The sequence below is a fragment of the Arachis ipaensis genome, chromosome B3 (assembly GCF_059453495.1).
Source record: "Arachis ipaensis isolate K30076 ecotype BB chromosome B3, ASM5945349v1, whole genome shotgun sequence".
Taxonomy (NCBI): Eukaryota; Viridiplantae; Streptophyta; class Magnoliopsida; order Fabales; family Fabaceae; genus Arachis; species Arachis ipaensis.
The window spans coordinates 104,317,665-104,331,906 of record NC_142438.1 but is presented as its reverse complement, the minus strand read 5'-3'; the positions used below and the strand labels follow the sequence as shown (position 1 = coordinate 104,331,906).

Here is a 14,242-nt window from a genome sequence, read left to right as displayed (position 1 = left end):
TGGACGAACTCTCATTGATGTCCAACAGGGGAAAATAACCCTGAGAGTCAATGATGATTTGTTTAAGTTGAATGCTGTCAAAGCCATGCAGCATCCAGACACATCAAAAGACTGCATGAAAGTTGATCTTATTGACTCTTTGGTGGAAGAGATCAACATGGTTGTGAGTCTCGAATCAGAGTTGGAAGACATCTTCAAAGATGCTCAGCCTGATTTGGAGGATTCAGAGGAAATAAAAGAGCCTCTGAAATTTCCTCTGGAAGAGGAAAAACCTCCTAAACCCGAGCTCAAACCATTACCACCATCCCTGAAATATGCATTTCTGGGAGAAGGTGACACTTTTCCAGTGATCATAAGCTCTGCTTTAAATCCACAGGAAGAGGAAGCACTTATTCAAGTGCTAAGGACACACAAGACAGCTCTTGGGTGGTCCATAGGTGACCTTAAGGGCATAAGCCCAGCTAGATGCATGCACAAAATCTTATTGGAGGATAATGCTAAACCAGTGGTTCAACCACAGAGGCGGCTAAATCCAGCCATGAAGGAAGTGGTGCAGAAAGAGGTCACCAAATTACTAGAGGCTGGGATTATTTATCCTATTTCTGATAGCCCCTGGGTGAGCCCTGTTCAAGTTGTTCCCAAAAAAGGAGGTATGACAGTGGTTCATAATGAAAAGAATGAACCGGTTCCTACAAGAACAGTTACAGGGTGGCGCATGTGTATTGACTACAGAAGGCTCAATACAGCCACCAGAAAGGATCATTTTCCTTTACCATTCATAGACCAGATGCTAGAAAGACTGGCAGGTCATAATTATTACTGCTTTTTGGATGGCTACTCAGGCTATAACCAGATTGCAGTAGATCCCCAGGATCAAGAGAAAACAGCATTCACATGTCCATCTGGAGTGTTTGCTTATAGAAGGATGCCATTTGGGCTGTGTAATGCGCCTGCAACCTTCCAGAGATGCATGCTCTCTATTTTCTCTGATATGGTGAAAAAATTTCTGGAAGTCTTCATGGATGACTTCTCAGTATATGGAGACTCATTCAGCTCCTGTCTTGATCACCTGAAACTAGTTCTGAAAAGATGCCAAGAGACCAACCTGGTTTTAAACTGGGAAAAATGTCACTTTATGGTGACTGAAGGGATTGTCCTTGGGCATAAAATTTTAAACAAGGGAATAGAGGTGGATCAAGCAAAAATAGAGGTAATTGAAAAATTACCACCACCTGCCAATGTTAAGGCAATCAGAAGCTTTCTGGGGCATGCAGGATTCTATAGGAGGTTTATAAAGGATTTTTCAAAAATCGCAAAACCTCTGAGCAATCTGCTAGCTGCTGACACGCCATTTATGTTTGACACAAAGTGTCTGCAGGCATTTGAAATGCTGAAAGCCAAGCAGGTCACAGCACCAGTTATTTCTGCACCAGACTGGACATTACCATTTGAGCTAATGTGTGATGCCAGTGATCACGCCATTGGTGCAGTGCTGGGGCAGAGGCATGACAAGCTTCTGCACGTCATTTATTATGCTAGCCGCGTTTTAAATGATGCCCAGAAAAATTACACAACCACAGAAAAAGAATTGCTTGCAATGGTTTATGCCATTGATAAGTTTAGATCATACTTGGTAGGATCAAAGGTGATTGTGTATACTGACCATGCTGCTCTCAAATATCTACTCACAAAGCAGGATTCAAAACCCAGGCTCATAAGATGGGTGTTGCTTCTGCAAGAGTTTGATATAGAAATAAGAGACAGAAAAAGGACAGAGAACCAAGTGGCTGATCATCTGTCCCGGATAGAGCCAGTAGAAGGGATGTCCCTCCCCTCTCCTGAGATCTCTGAGACTTTTCTGGATGAGCATTTATTTGCCATTCAGGAAACACCATGGTTTGCAGACATTGTAAACTATAAAGCTGCAAGGTTCATACCCAAAGAGTACAACAGGCAACAAAAGAAAAAATTAGTTACTGATGCAAAGTACTACTTGTGGGATGAACCCTATCTCTTTAAGAGATGTGCAGACGGAATAATCCAGAGATGTGTGCCTAGAGAAGAAGCACAGAGGATCCTATGGTATTGCCATGGATCACAATATGGAGGCCATTTTGGAGGTGAGCGAACAGCCACCAAGGTCCTCCAATGTGGCTTCTATTGGCCCACACTCTATAAAGATTCCCGAGAGTTCATACGTAACTGTGACAGTTGCTAAAGAGCTGGTAATCTGCCTCATGGTTACGCCATGCCTCAACAAGGAATCTTGGAGATTGAGTTGTTTGACGTATGGGGAATTGACTTCATGGGACCTTTTCCACCATCATACTCAAACACTTATATTCTGGTGGCTGTTGACTATGTATCAAAATGGGTAGAGGCCGTTGCCACACCCACCAATGATACTAAAACAGTGCTGAAGTTCCTCCAGAAATATATCTTCAACAGGTTTGGGGTCCCTAGAGTACTAATCAGTGATGGGGGCACTCACTTCTGCAACAAATAGCTTTACTCTGCCATGGTCCGGTATGGGATTCGCCACAAGGTGGCGACTCCATATCATCCACAGACTAATGGACAAGCTGAAGTCTCTAACAGAGAGCTAAAAAGAATCCTAGAACGGACTGTAAGTACCCGTAGAAAGGATTGGGCAAGAAGCTTGGATGATGCTCTGTGGGCATACAGAACAGCATTCAAGACTCCTATAGGGACCTCTCCATACCAACTTGTGTATGGTAAGGCATGTCACCTGCCCGTGGAACTGGAACATAAAGCCTACTGGGCAACCAGATTCCTAAACTTTGATGCCAAATTAGCTGGAGAAAAAAGATTGCTCCAGCTAAATGATCTAGAGGAATTCAGATTCACTGCTTTCGAAAATGCCAAGCTTTATAAAGAAAAATAAAAAAGTGGCATGACAGAAAGCTGTCATCTAGAATCTTTGAACCAGGACAAAAAGTTCTGTTGTTTAACTCTAGGCTCAGGCTATTCCCCGGGAAACTGAAGTCCCGGTGGAGGGGACCATATGTGATTACAAGTGTATCACCATATGGTTATGTGGAGCTTCAAGATATTGATTCTGACAAGAAGTTCATTGTTAATGGACAGAGAATCAAGCACTATCTTGAAGGCAATGTTGATCAAGAGTGCTCAAGGCTGAAGCTAGATTAAAAGCTCAGCAAGGTCCAGCTAAAGACAATAAAGAAGCGCTTGCTGGGAGGCAACCCAGCCATGGGGCATCACTTCTCTAAGCATTTTTCCCTATTCTTGATTTTATTTGTTTATATAAAGTTCATTGATCCTAAGGTAAAGAGTCAATTGTATAAGTTCACAGGGTTACAGAAGGATTCTGCACGCAAAACAGAGAAAAAGAGCTCACTAGCAAGAAAACGCCAGTAAAAGTCTATTTTGGGCGTTCAACGCCCAACAGAAGCATCCACTGGGCGTTGAACGCCAGTAAGGATCGCCATCTGGGCGTTGAACGCCAGAAAGAAGCTCTTTCTGGGCATTTAACGCCAGATTTACAGCGTTCTGGGCGTTCAGAAAAACGCCCAGTAACAAAGGACTTCCTGGCGTTCAACGCCAGAAATAAGCAGCAGCTGAGCATTGAACGCCCAGGAGAAGCAGCATTTGGGCGTTGAACGCCCAAAACATGCAGCGTTTGGGCGTTCAAATGCCAGGATGGTGGGGAGGAGATAAATTCGTTTTTTCTTCATATTTTTCATTTTAATCCCAATTTTCATGTTTCAATTCATGATTTCTTGCATAAACATGTTAAGAACCCTGATTTCTAAAATCCCTAATTTCTAAAAATCCTTCTTTAAAAATGTTAAATGTATCTTAATCCATAAGCACAAATCTCTTTTTTCAATCCAACTCAACTCTTTTTCAAAATTTTCAAAACAAATCTCTCTCTTTTCATTCAAAAATCTTTTCAACTAAGCAATATCTTTTTCAAATCTCCATACTATCTTATTCAAAATTCCAAATCTATCTTTTTCAAATATCTTTCATATCTTTTCAATTTTAAATCATATCTTTTCTTATCATATTTTTTTCTAAAAATCATATCTTCTATCTTATCTTTCTCCCTATTTTTCGAAAATCCACCCCTCTCCCTTTAAATATGGGTTCGGCCTCCCTCCCCTCCTATCCACCATTGCACCTAGCTCTCCTTCTCCCCCTCTCCTTTCTTTTCTTTTTGCTTGAGGACAAGCAAACTTCTAAGTTTGGTGTGCTTATCCGTGATCACTAAGATCATGGCTCCTAAAGGAAAATAACCCACTCCAAGAGGCAAGAAAGAAAGCGTTCCAAAACCACTTTGGAATCAAGGGAAATTCTTAACTAAAGAACATTCAGACCATTATTATAAAATAATGGGTCTAAGATCAGTGATCCCGGAAGTTAGATTCGATCTGAAAGAAGACGAATATCCGGAGATCCAGGAGCAAATCCGAATCAGGAACTGGGAGATCCTAGCCAATCCTGAAACGAAAGTGGGAAGGAATATGGTCCAGGAGTTCTATGCTAATATGTGGCATACAGACAGGCAAAGACTATCTGGATCTGCTATCTATGACTATCGGACCTTGGTCAGAGGAAAGATTGTTCATACCCACCCTGACAAGATCAGGGAGATCTTAAAGCTACCTCAGCTGAAAGATGATCCAGACTCCTTCAATAAGAGAATGATGAGAACAGACAAGGGCCTGGATAAGATTCTAGAGGATATATGTATCCCTGGAGCCAGGTGGACCACCAGCACGAAGGGTGTTCCAAATCAACTCAAAAGAGAAGATCTCAAACCAGTCGCCAGAGGATGGCTGGATTTCATTGAGCATTCTCTGCTGCCCACTAGCAACCGTTCTGAAGTCACTATTAGAAGAGCAATGATGATCCATTGTATCATGATGGGAAAAGAAGTGGAAGTTCATCAACTGATTTCAACTGAATTTTACAAAATTGCAAACAAAAATTCCAAAGATGCCAGGTTGGCTTATCCAAGCTTGATTTCTATGCTCTGCAAGGACGCTGGAGTAAGGATGGGAATAACTGAGTATATCTCAATTGAGCGACCAATCACCAAAGCATCAATGGAAAAACAACAAGCACAGGATGACCCCATCAAGAAGAAAACACAGGAATTTCTCCCAGAAATCCCTCAATCTGAATACTGGGAGTATCTTGAAACATCAGTTACCAAGATGCAAGAAGCTATGGAACAAATAATGAAAGAATAGAAGGAACAAAGTAGCATTCTTTGCTATTTGATTAAAGAACAGGAGGAGCAAGGGCGCGACTTAAGGGAATTGAAGCGCCAGAAATTATCTCTTGAAGGACCAAGCACCCCGCAGATTAGGGGAACATCCACTCCCTAGAACAAAGGTTGTTAAATTCCAATTTTAGCCTTAACTCTGTGATAACTGTTCTTATTCTAGTTTTACCTTAGGAGTCATATAGTAGTAATTAGTATCTATATTTTTGATTTTATCTCCAATTAAGCTATAATTTAATTTTCTCATCATCATCAAACATGAATAAAATAGAAGAATTTCTTTAGAATAAGAGGCAATAATTTTCGAGTTTTTAATAAGAACATTCTAATTATTTACATGTGGTGGCAATGCTTTCTGTCTTCTGAATGAATGCTTGAACAGTGCATATGTCTTTTGAATTTGATGTTTAAGACTGTTAAATATGTTGGCTCTTGAAAGAATGATGAACATGAGACATGTTATTGATAATCTGAAAAATCATAAGAATGATTCTTGAAGCAAGAAAAAGCAGCAAAGAACAAAGCTTGCGAAAAAAAATAGAAAGAAAGAGAAAAAGCAAGGAGAAAATGCCAAAAGCTCTTAAAACCAAGAGGCAAGAGCAAAAAGCCAATAACCGTTAAAACCAAAAAGGCAAGGGTAAATAAAAAGGATCCCAAGGCTTTGAGCATCAGTGGATAGGAGGGCCTAAAGGAATAAAATCCCGGCCTAAGCGGCTAAACTAAGTTGTCCCTAACTATGTGCTTGTGGCGTGAAGGTGTCAAGTGAAAACTTGAGACTGAGCGGTTAAAGTCAAGGTCCAAGCAAAAAGAAGAGTGTGCTTAAGAACCCTGGAAACCTCTAATTGGGGACTTTAGCAAAGCTGAGTCACAATCTAAAAAGGTTCACCCAATTATGTGTCTGTGGCATTTATGTATCCGGTGGTAATACTGGAAAACAAAGTGCTTAGGGCCACGGCCAAGACTCATAAAGTAGCTGTGTTCAAGAATCAACATACTAAACTAGGAGAATCAATATCACTATCTGAATTCTGAGTTCCTGTAAGATGCCAATCACTCTGAGCTTCAATGGATAAAGTGAGATGCCAAAACTGTTCAGAAGCAAAAAGCTACTAGTCTCGCTCATCTAATTAGAATCTGAGCTTCACTCAAAAACTCTGAGATATTATTGCTTCTTAAATTATTTGTATTCTATTTTATTTATCTAGTTGCTTAAGGACAAGCAACAGTTTAAGTTTGGTGTTGTGATGAGCGGATATTTTATACGCTTTTTGGGGTTAATTTCATATAGTTTTTAGTGTGCTTTAGTTAGTTTTTAGTTTATTTTCAGTAGCTTTTAGGCAAAATTCATATTTCTGGACTTTACTATGAGTTTGTGTGTTTTTCTGTGATTTCAGGTATTTTCTGGCTGAAATCGAGGGAGCTGAGCAAAAATCTGATTCAGGCTGAAAAAGGACTGCTGATGTTGTTGGATTTTGACCTTCCTTCACTCAAAGTTGATTTTCTGGAGCTACAGAATTCCAAATGGCGCTCTTTTAATTGCGTTGGAAAGTAGACATCCAGGGCTTTCCAGCAATATATAATAGTTCATACTTTGCTCAAGGATAGACGATGTAAACTGGCGTTCAACGCCAGTTCCATGCTGCTGTCTGGCATCCAGTGCCAGAAACAAGTTAGGAGTTGGAGCTCAACGCCAGAATTGGATCCAAAGCTGGCATTGAATGCCCAAAACAGCCCTATGCACGTGATTAGCTTAAGTCTCAGCCCCAGCACACACCAAGTGGGCCCCAGAAGTGGATTTCTGCACCATCTATCATAGTTTGTTCATTTTCTGTAAACCTAGGTTACTAGTTTAGTATTTAAACAACTTTTAGAGGTTTATTTTCGCATCTCATGACATTTTAGATCTAAACTTTGTACCTTTTGACGGCATGAGTCTCTAAACTCCATTGTTGGGGGTGAGGAGCTCTGCTGTGCCTCGATGAGTTAATGCCAGTATTTCTGTTTTCTATTCAATCATGTTTGTTCCTATCTAAGAAATTCATTTGCGCCTTATTATGATGAATGTGATGATCTGTGACACTCATCACCATTCTCAACCTATGAACGTGGTCCTGACAACCACCTCTGTTCTACATTAGATTGAATGAATATCTCTTAGATTCTTTAATCGGAATCTCCGTGGTATAAGCTAGAATCCATTGGCAGCATCCTTGAGAATCCGGAAAGTCTAAACCTTGTCTGTGGTATTCCTAGTAGGATTCTGGGATTGGATGACTGTGACGAGCTTCAAACTCACGAGTGCTGGGCGTAGTGACAGGCGCAAAAGGATAGCGAATCCTATTCCGGTATGATCGAGAACCTACAGATGATTAGCCGTGCGGTGACAGCGCACCTGGACCATTTTCACTGAAAGGAAGGATGGTAGCCATTGACAACGGTGATCCTCCAACACACAGCTTGTCATAGGAGGGACGTGCATGCGTGAAGAAGAAGATAGAGAGAAAGCAGAGATTCAAAAGGCAAAGCATCTCCAAAACTCCAACATATTCTCATTTACTGCATAACAAGTAACCTTTAATTCATGCTCTCTTGTTCATTTGCAGGTCAATTGATAACCACTAATTAATATCCTGACTAAGAGTTGCAAGATAACCATAGCTTGCTTCAAGCCAACAATCTCCGTGGGATCGACCCTTACTCACGTAAGGTATTACTTGGATGACCCAGTGCACTTGCTGGTTAGTTGTGTGGAATTACATAGGTGAAGTAATTTTCGTGCACCATTTATATAAGTATGAGAAAATTAATGTTCCATAGTTGGTCAATTTATCCCATTCTTGTTATCACGGTTATACATGCTGCTACTTTCTGTGCTAAAAATTTATTGTTTCTTTGTCATATCTTTTGTTCTTCTCAGCAAGCCGCCCTGGAAATGCGATCTCTTTCGAAGGGCACGCTTGCAACGATCAAGGCAAAGCATATGCCATCGAAGGTTGACGAAGTGCATCAGATATAATTAATTCCTTCATGGTGTTCTTTTTGAGGTTACACTATACGGTATGATGTAGTTGAGAGTGCAATAACTCATTATGGTTCTAACACATACTGTTTTCTTATTGCAAACAGATTTATGTGCCGATGTGGACTGTCGGGCATTAGTACCTGATGATCATTGACAACGTAAGACGTAAGCTAATTTACTTAGATTCATTAGTTAATCCACAAGAGACCGAAGACAGACAAACGGCGATGACTAAAGTGGTGAGAACACCTTTGATGTTGCTTATCTTTTTGCTTATACTCAGCCATGTTATTATTTCGTTAGCTGATTGGCCACTCATAATCAAGCTTCTATATTTCTGCATTTATTGTTCGTGAGCAGGCACTGTACCTTGAATCCATAACCCTCGGCCAAGCATGGCTATCATCAAATGATGGGGTGCGCCCAAGGTTCTCAACATACGACATCGAAGACGCTGATGTCCCGTAACAAGCTCGTGGATCGTATGCATCCTATTTTCTTATTAATTTACCCTACTTATATATTGAATCACATACATTAATTTTAATTCTAATTTGACTAACCCTACCCTTCTGTTCACTTAGTAGAAGGTGTATTTGTTCCTACTATGTCATAGTCTTTGTCCTATATACTAAAACAATCATCGTTCCTTTTTTTGGTCTTAATGTCATTATTTAATTGATCGCTCAGTTAACCGATTCCCAATTTTGGTGCAACATGGATTGCGGAGTATGTGTTTCACAATGGATGATACGGGGGGCACTTTGGAAGGATTATGATGTCCGGATAATTATCCTAACTCTTACAATAGTCCGAGCATAATGTACGTGCTTATCTTTTTTTATGAAATCTGCTTTTAAATAATTTACTTGCTGTGTTGCAGACAGTTAATGTTGCAACTCGGATGCAGCTTGCAATCGATTTGGTTTTAAAAGAACACAATGCAAATGCAAAGGCATTAGTTGCAAAAGCAATGTCTCACTGGCGCAGGAAGTCAATGGAAGCAACCCTCTGAGGAGGTGCCTCATATTTTGTTTTTTGGTGGTTAAATGTAAAATAAAGCATGATCGTTAATTTCTATTGCATTAATAGTGAGATGCATGTAAATTTTTTGTAATTACATATAAATGATGTCTGTATCACACTCACCAAGTAGCCTATTATACTAATGTTTTAAATGGCCTTTTTAACACTTTCATCGCGGTTTTACTTGGTGAAAGGTCGTCTAAATAGGTTCTAGGGTATAGTGTCATTTCTTATTTTGTGGCCTTCACCATTATCTTACTGGGTGAAAAGGTCTTCCACATAGGCTTTTCTATAGATTGTGAGTTCTGTATTTTGTGATCAAACAAAGAATACACTATTATGGTCATCATTACACCCACTGTCAATATTCTCAATTAGTTAACTTGTATAAGGTATGGCCATACTTAGCCACACTATTCTTTTTGGGTGGTGTTGTACTTATCTACTTGTGATTTTTGTGATGATAGAGTTTGTGCAGTTGCACCAAGCTTCCTTCTGTATTTACCTGAGTTTTTGTTATTAGAAAAATCTTCTATTTCAGGAACGTCCTGTATATGTTTGCTACAACATAAGAATGTCAAGTTTTCCACACTTATAGAATTTTCGTGCCATGCTTACAAGGTGAAAATGTGGTGGACTGAAGAATTGTGCTTTTTTCACTCTTGTTGAGAATATACATTCAACTATCAATTACAAATTCGCAGGCAGATTTATAAGATTTTTTTCAACAAGTTATCATGGCATCTTAATAAGATTATTAAGAAAATGTTAGTATTTTTGTAAGAAATTTATTGTGTCTTAGGCTCAGTACATTGGATCCGATATGTGTGTTTTATGCAGTTGTGGGCTTGCAGGGGTATAGATATTACTTAATATCACATAATAATTCATAAATTCAAGACATTTATTTTTAAAGAGGCGTTTGCTCTCATTAACCTATTCTTGAAAACTGATTTGAAATGTGTATGAATGTTATTTGGTTGGTAAAAACTCTTATATGAAAGACTGAAGAGAAAGGTCCCTATAATAATACAGCCATGTTCCACCTGCACGTATGACATAACTCTAGAACAACCCTTATTTCCATATTATGTATACTCTCCATAGTTATAATACAGTCATGTTCTTGTATCTGTAGTCCAGGAGATTGAAATTCTCACCATACAATAAATCGTCATCCACAACACATAATAATAGCAAATATCCAAATATAATGTCATTCCCGGTTCATTCAAGTGAATACTTTAACTGGAGACGACTTCTACTCGCATACCAACTTCCATATCTTCTAAGCAACCTCCGTAACTAATTCTTTAACATTCTGATAAGACAACACCAACATGGTAAAGGTACGTGGATGAGAAAAAAAAACCAAAATATTCGGGAGACTTGCAAGCTTGAACATAACATCTTTGCAATGGAACTATAAAACTACCATACCATAGCATCCACTAGATGCCACAAGAGAATGTCGTTGCTTTGTAGTAGATACCAACAATAAATTCACCGAAGAGCACCATTCTTTTCCACTAAAGACCCTAGACCAATTACATTCTGCAATTAATAAGTGTCATTACTCTGTGTATCTATAACTGTTTAGCGACTACAGGGGGACCTGAAATTCAATTAAAAACTTTGTAGAATAAGGCATTATAAAATTTGAAAATAATTAAGCTTGTGACTAATGCAACGACTTAACGAAGTAGCTTACAGACGAAAAGCAACCATATTTCATACCCTACAACAGCACTAAATCTCGCTTTCAAAGAGTTACCTCCAAAATCCACCTCAATTGGCTCACTACCAAGACTTGTCGAGGCACCATTGGGTCCGCTATGAATCACACCTGGGACGAAAGAAGGAGAATAGCACGGGACGAATGACATTGGTACACAGGTAGGTGTTGCATAAAAATGGTTTATGCATTGCCCACCCAAGAATATATTGCCTCCACCTTCGGAAGGTGCGAACTGCAACATGCTCGATTGAGTAGGGGTCATGCCTAATGGTGCACCTCGTTAGCTACAGCTAGATGTGACCTTCGGTCCCTAAAAACTAAAACACGAGTACCCAGAACCACAAACAATGAAGGCTAAATCATTCCTAACAATATTTTTAAAAAAATAATGTAATGTAACCTACATCTAAATTTTTCTCTACTCATAACACATCTAATACAGTTTTTGAAACCAATAAAAAATATAGTTGCAGTAGTCACCTCTTCGAAGGGGCCCTCCCTGCGTAATAACGTGGTTCGTTCCGTGGATTTTACATTGGCGAATAAAGACTCAACGAAAGCTGATGATGGTGCTTCTGATCCCGCTGGTACAACCTTCCCATTGTGGCCTGCACATGTTCTTCTTGTATGTCCGGAGACCCCACACTTAGTGCAACAACGCCTCTTCGGTTTAGGCTCCTTCTCGGAGGCACATAAATTGGCTTTTCTCCGCTTCGGTGCACCCTTTGTAGTTGCCATCGTAAGGTCTTTGACCCCATAGTTGTTGGCAAAACCTTGTTACCGTCCTTTTCCACACGGCGCCGTTGCAATATATCAACCAGGTTTGATATAGCATCCTATGCAAGCACAAAATCTTCAACCTCTTCGCAACCAAGTGTAACAACATGGGTCAAAGCTGAGTATAGTGCACTGTATCGAAGCAGTCTTGCCTGTTCTCTTGATCCATTCCCCATTTTCAACGTTGTACAGTCTTTTACAATCTTACACCAGCGCCTAAGGACAAGTTTTTCAGGAATTTCCTCCATACCCTCGTACTTCATGACACAAAATATATGGGAGCACGGTATGCCATCACTGTCCCACATCTTACACTCACACTCAATCTTTCGGTCATTCGAATCATACAAAACCTTCAATACCCGGTCCGGTCTACCCATTTTACTAAAGCTATACACAATGGTCGTGCTGATGCTCTCCCTTCCCTAAAACAATAGCGTTGCAACACCCTTGATTTGCTTCTTAACCTCCCTAAAAACAGCTCTTGTATACAGCTTCGACGCAGACAACTCTATTGCATCTAATCCAGTATTTAACACGGGTATGTAATAAGTGGAGTAAAATTGTGCAGTAACCTCATTGTTCTGATAATCTTTCACGACCCTATCCAAACTGTGAACCAGTTCAAGAATGCTATCTATTAACTTTAGGAACGCTTTAATGAAAGAATTGATTCCTTCACATCTTGACGTTGTCCTATATCCGGTGCAAAAGGTCCCCCTCAGATAGGCCATTGCCCAACTCTCTTTAATGTCATATGTCGATTGCACCATGTATTTTGGCCTAGACTGAGAGACTCGATTGAGGTCCTCCAATATCTCTCGAACTCGTCAACATCAAAGTTTTCATAGATAGCCTTTTTGAATACTTTCCGAAATTCAGCTTCCTTTACCCGTTGGACACAAATTTTCTCCAAATGCCATGCATATAGTCTGTGCTTGGTTGAAGGCATCACCTCTGTAACGGTAGTGCGCATTGCCTTATCTCCATCCGTCACAACAAGGTTCGGTGTTCTTTAACCCATAACATCCAAAAGGTTCAGTAGAACCCATCTGTAAGTGTGGACCTCCTCATCTTGAAGCAAGGCAAATCCAAAAATGCAAGTTTGCCTGTGATGATTTGTCCCAAAGAACACCACCAGAGGTTTCTTGTACTTGTTCCCACGGTACGTCGCGTCAAATGCAAGGACATCACCAAACAACTCATAATCGGATTTCATGATACTGTCCACCCAAAATAAGTTACCCAACCGATTATCTGCAGTCGTTGTGTATCTGGCGACTGACATAAGGTCCGCATTTGCCTTCCCCTCCAAGTAACTGATAGTTGCAGCCGCATCCCCATCCAAGATTCGTGCTCGCCATTGACTGTGAACATAGTTGTACAAATCCTTTTTTGTAAACCGAAGCATGCTATATCCACCGGATTGGCCTGCCATGTAAGCCATTATCTTCGAGACAGGGATTCCGAATTGCTTCATGCTATTCACTTGAGCCTTATCCTCGTCGCTCATTTTTTGATGACTTGGCAACAGGTTGCAAAACGCAGCTAGGGCCATGTCGTGGTTGTGTTCATCAATAATCTTTCGCACTCTCTACACATTATCATGGACATCATAGTATATTTTCAATTTCGCCTTGTAGTAAATGCGACTCTCCAGCCGCTCCTCCCTTACTTGTTCTGGCCGATCATAATGCTTGTCACTCCTCGTGCCCTGATGATGACAGAAGAAGTCCCGCCTCACCAAAACACTGTCAACCCGTCCCACATCCCCTTTGCAAACACCAAACCCCCTTGTCCAGGCAAACTCCTTGTAAGCATTGTAGGCCTCCTCATCAGAAGTGAAAACTGTATGCAAGAAGTCCTCAGCGGTAACTAACACAGGAACATTGTCGTGAACATCCCCCTGTGAGCGATGCAATTCTTTCTTCGATTCTGACTGACTTGTTCCCATGCCAAATAAGCTAGTACTGTCGTCGTCATTAGAGGACCCTAAAGAACCACACACACCCAACGACATCTCAAATGACTCTTCATCATTATCGCTTAAGTAAAGGTCAAAATCCATTTGGCCTGAAACTGCAAAACCAGCATATATAAAAGGAAATAAACAAAGCTGAGTAGCAATCACGAACTTACAAATAAAATTAGAATTAATAGAAACAGTGAAAACATAGAGAAAGCATTAAATATGCACTAATGAATGGGAGATCAAACGCCACTCAAATTCTTCTGCTCATACGATTAGGAATTCTAGATTAAAAATATAGTCCTAAGATACGAGGAAATGGTTTTTCCGAACTCCAATTTAATAATATGAGTCATAGCCATCAATATCCATGTCAATCGAAGTTAATTTCGCACAACTGAATCTCTCAAAAATAATCTACCGTTGGTTATCATG

At 40.1% G+C, this 14,242-nt stretch overlaps 1 protein-coding gene across 1 annotated transcript; it reads right to left on the bottom strand.

Moving 5' to 3' along the window:
- Positions 1 to 12,263: 12,263 nt before the first annotated feature.
- On the bottom strand, positions 12,264 to 13,396 carry LOC107633406 (protein FAR1-RELATED SEQUENCE 5-like). Its single transcript, XM_021117358.1, has 3 exons — positions 12,948 to 13,396; positions 12,609 to 12,851; positions 12,264 to 12,450 (listed from the first exon to the last, which is right to left on the bottom strand). Exons 1-3 carry the CDS (start codon positions 13,394 to 13,396, stop codon positions 12,264 to 12,266), a joined length of 879 nt encoding a protein of 292 aa, XP_020973017.1.
- Positions 13,397 to 14,242: the final 846 nt, after the last annotated feature.

Bases quoted from the DNA above. Each gene is read 5' to 3' on its own strand.
- LOC107633406 (XM_021117358.1), bottom strand. From the start codon at position 13,396: ATGGCCCTAGCTGCGTTTTGCAACCTGTTGCCAAGTCATCAAAAAATG. The intron at 12,852-12,947 runs GCAAACTTGCAT...TATGGGTTAAAG, and splicing joins TTTGGGACAAATCATCACAG to AACACCGAACCTTGTTGTGA. The intron at 12,451-12,608 runs GTGCAATCGACA...ACTGGTTCACAG, and splicing joins AGTCTAGGCCAAAATACATG to TTTGGATAGGGTCGTGAAAG.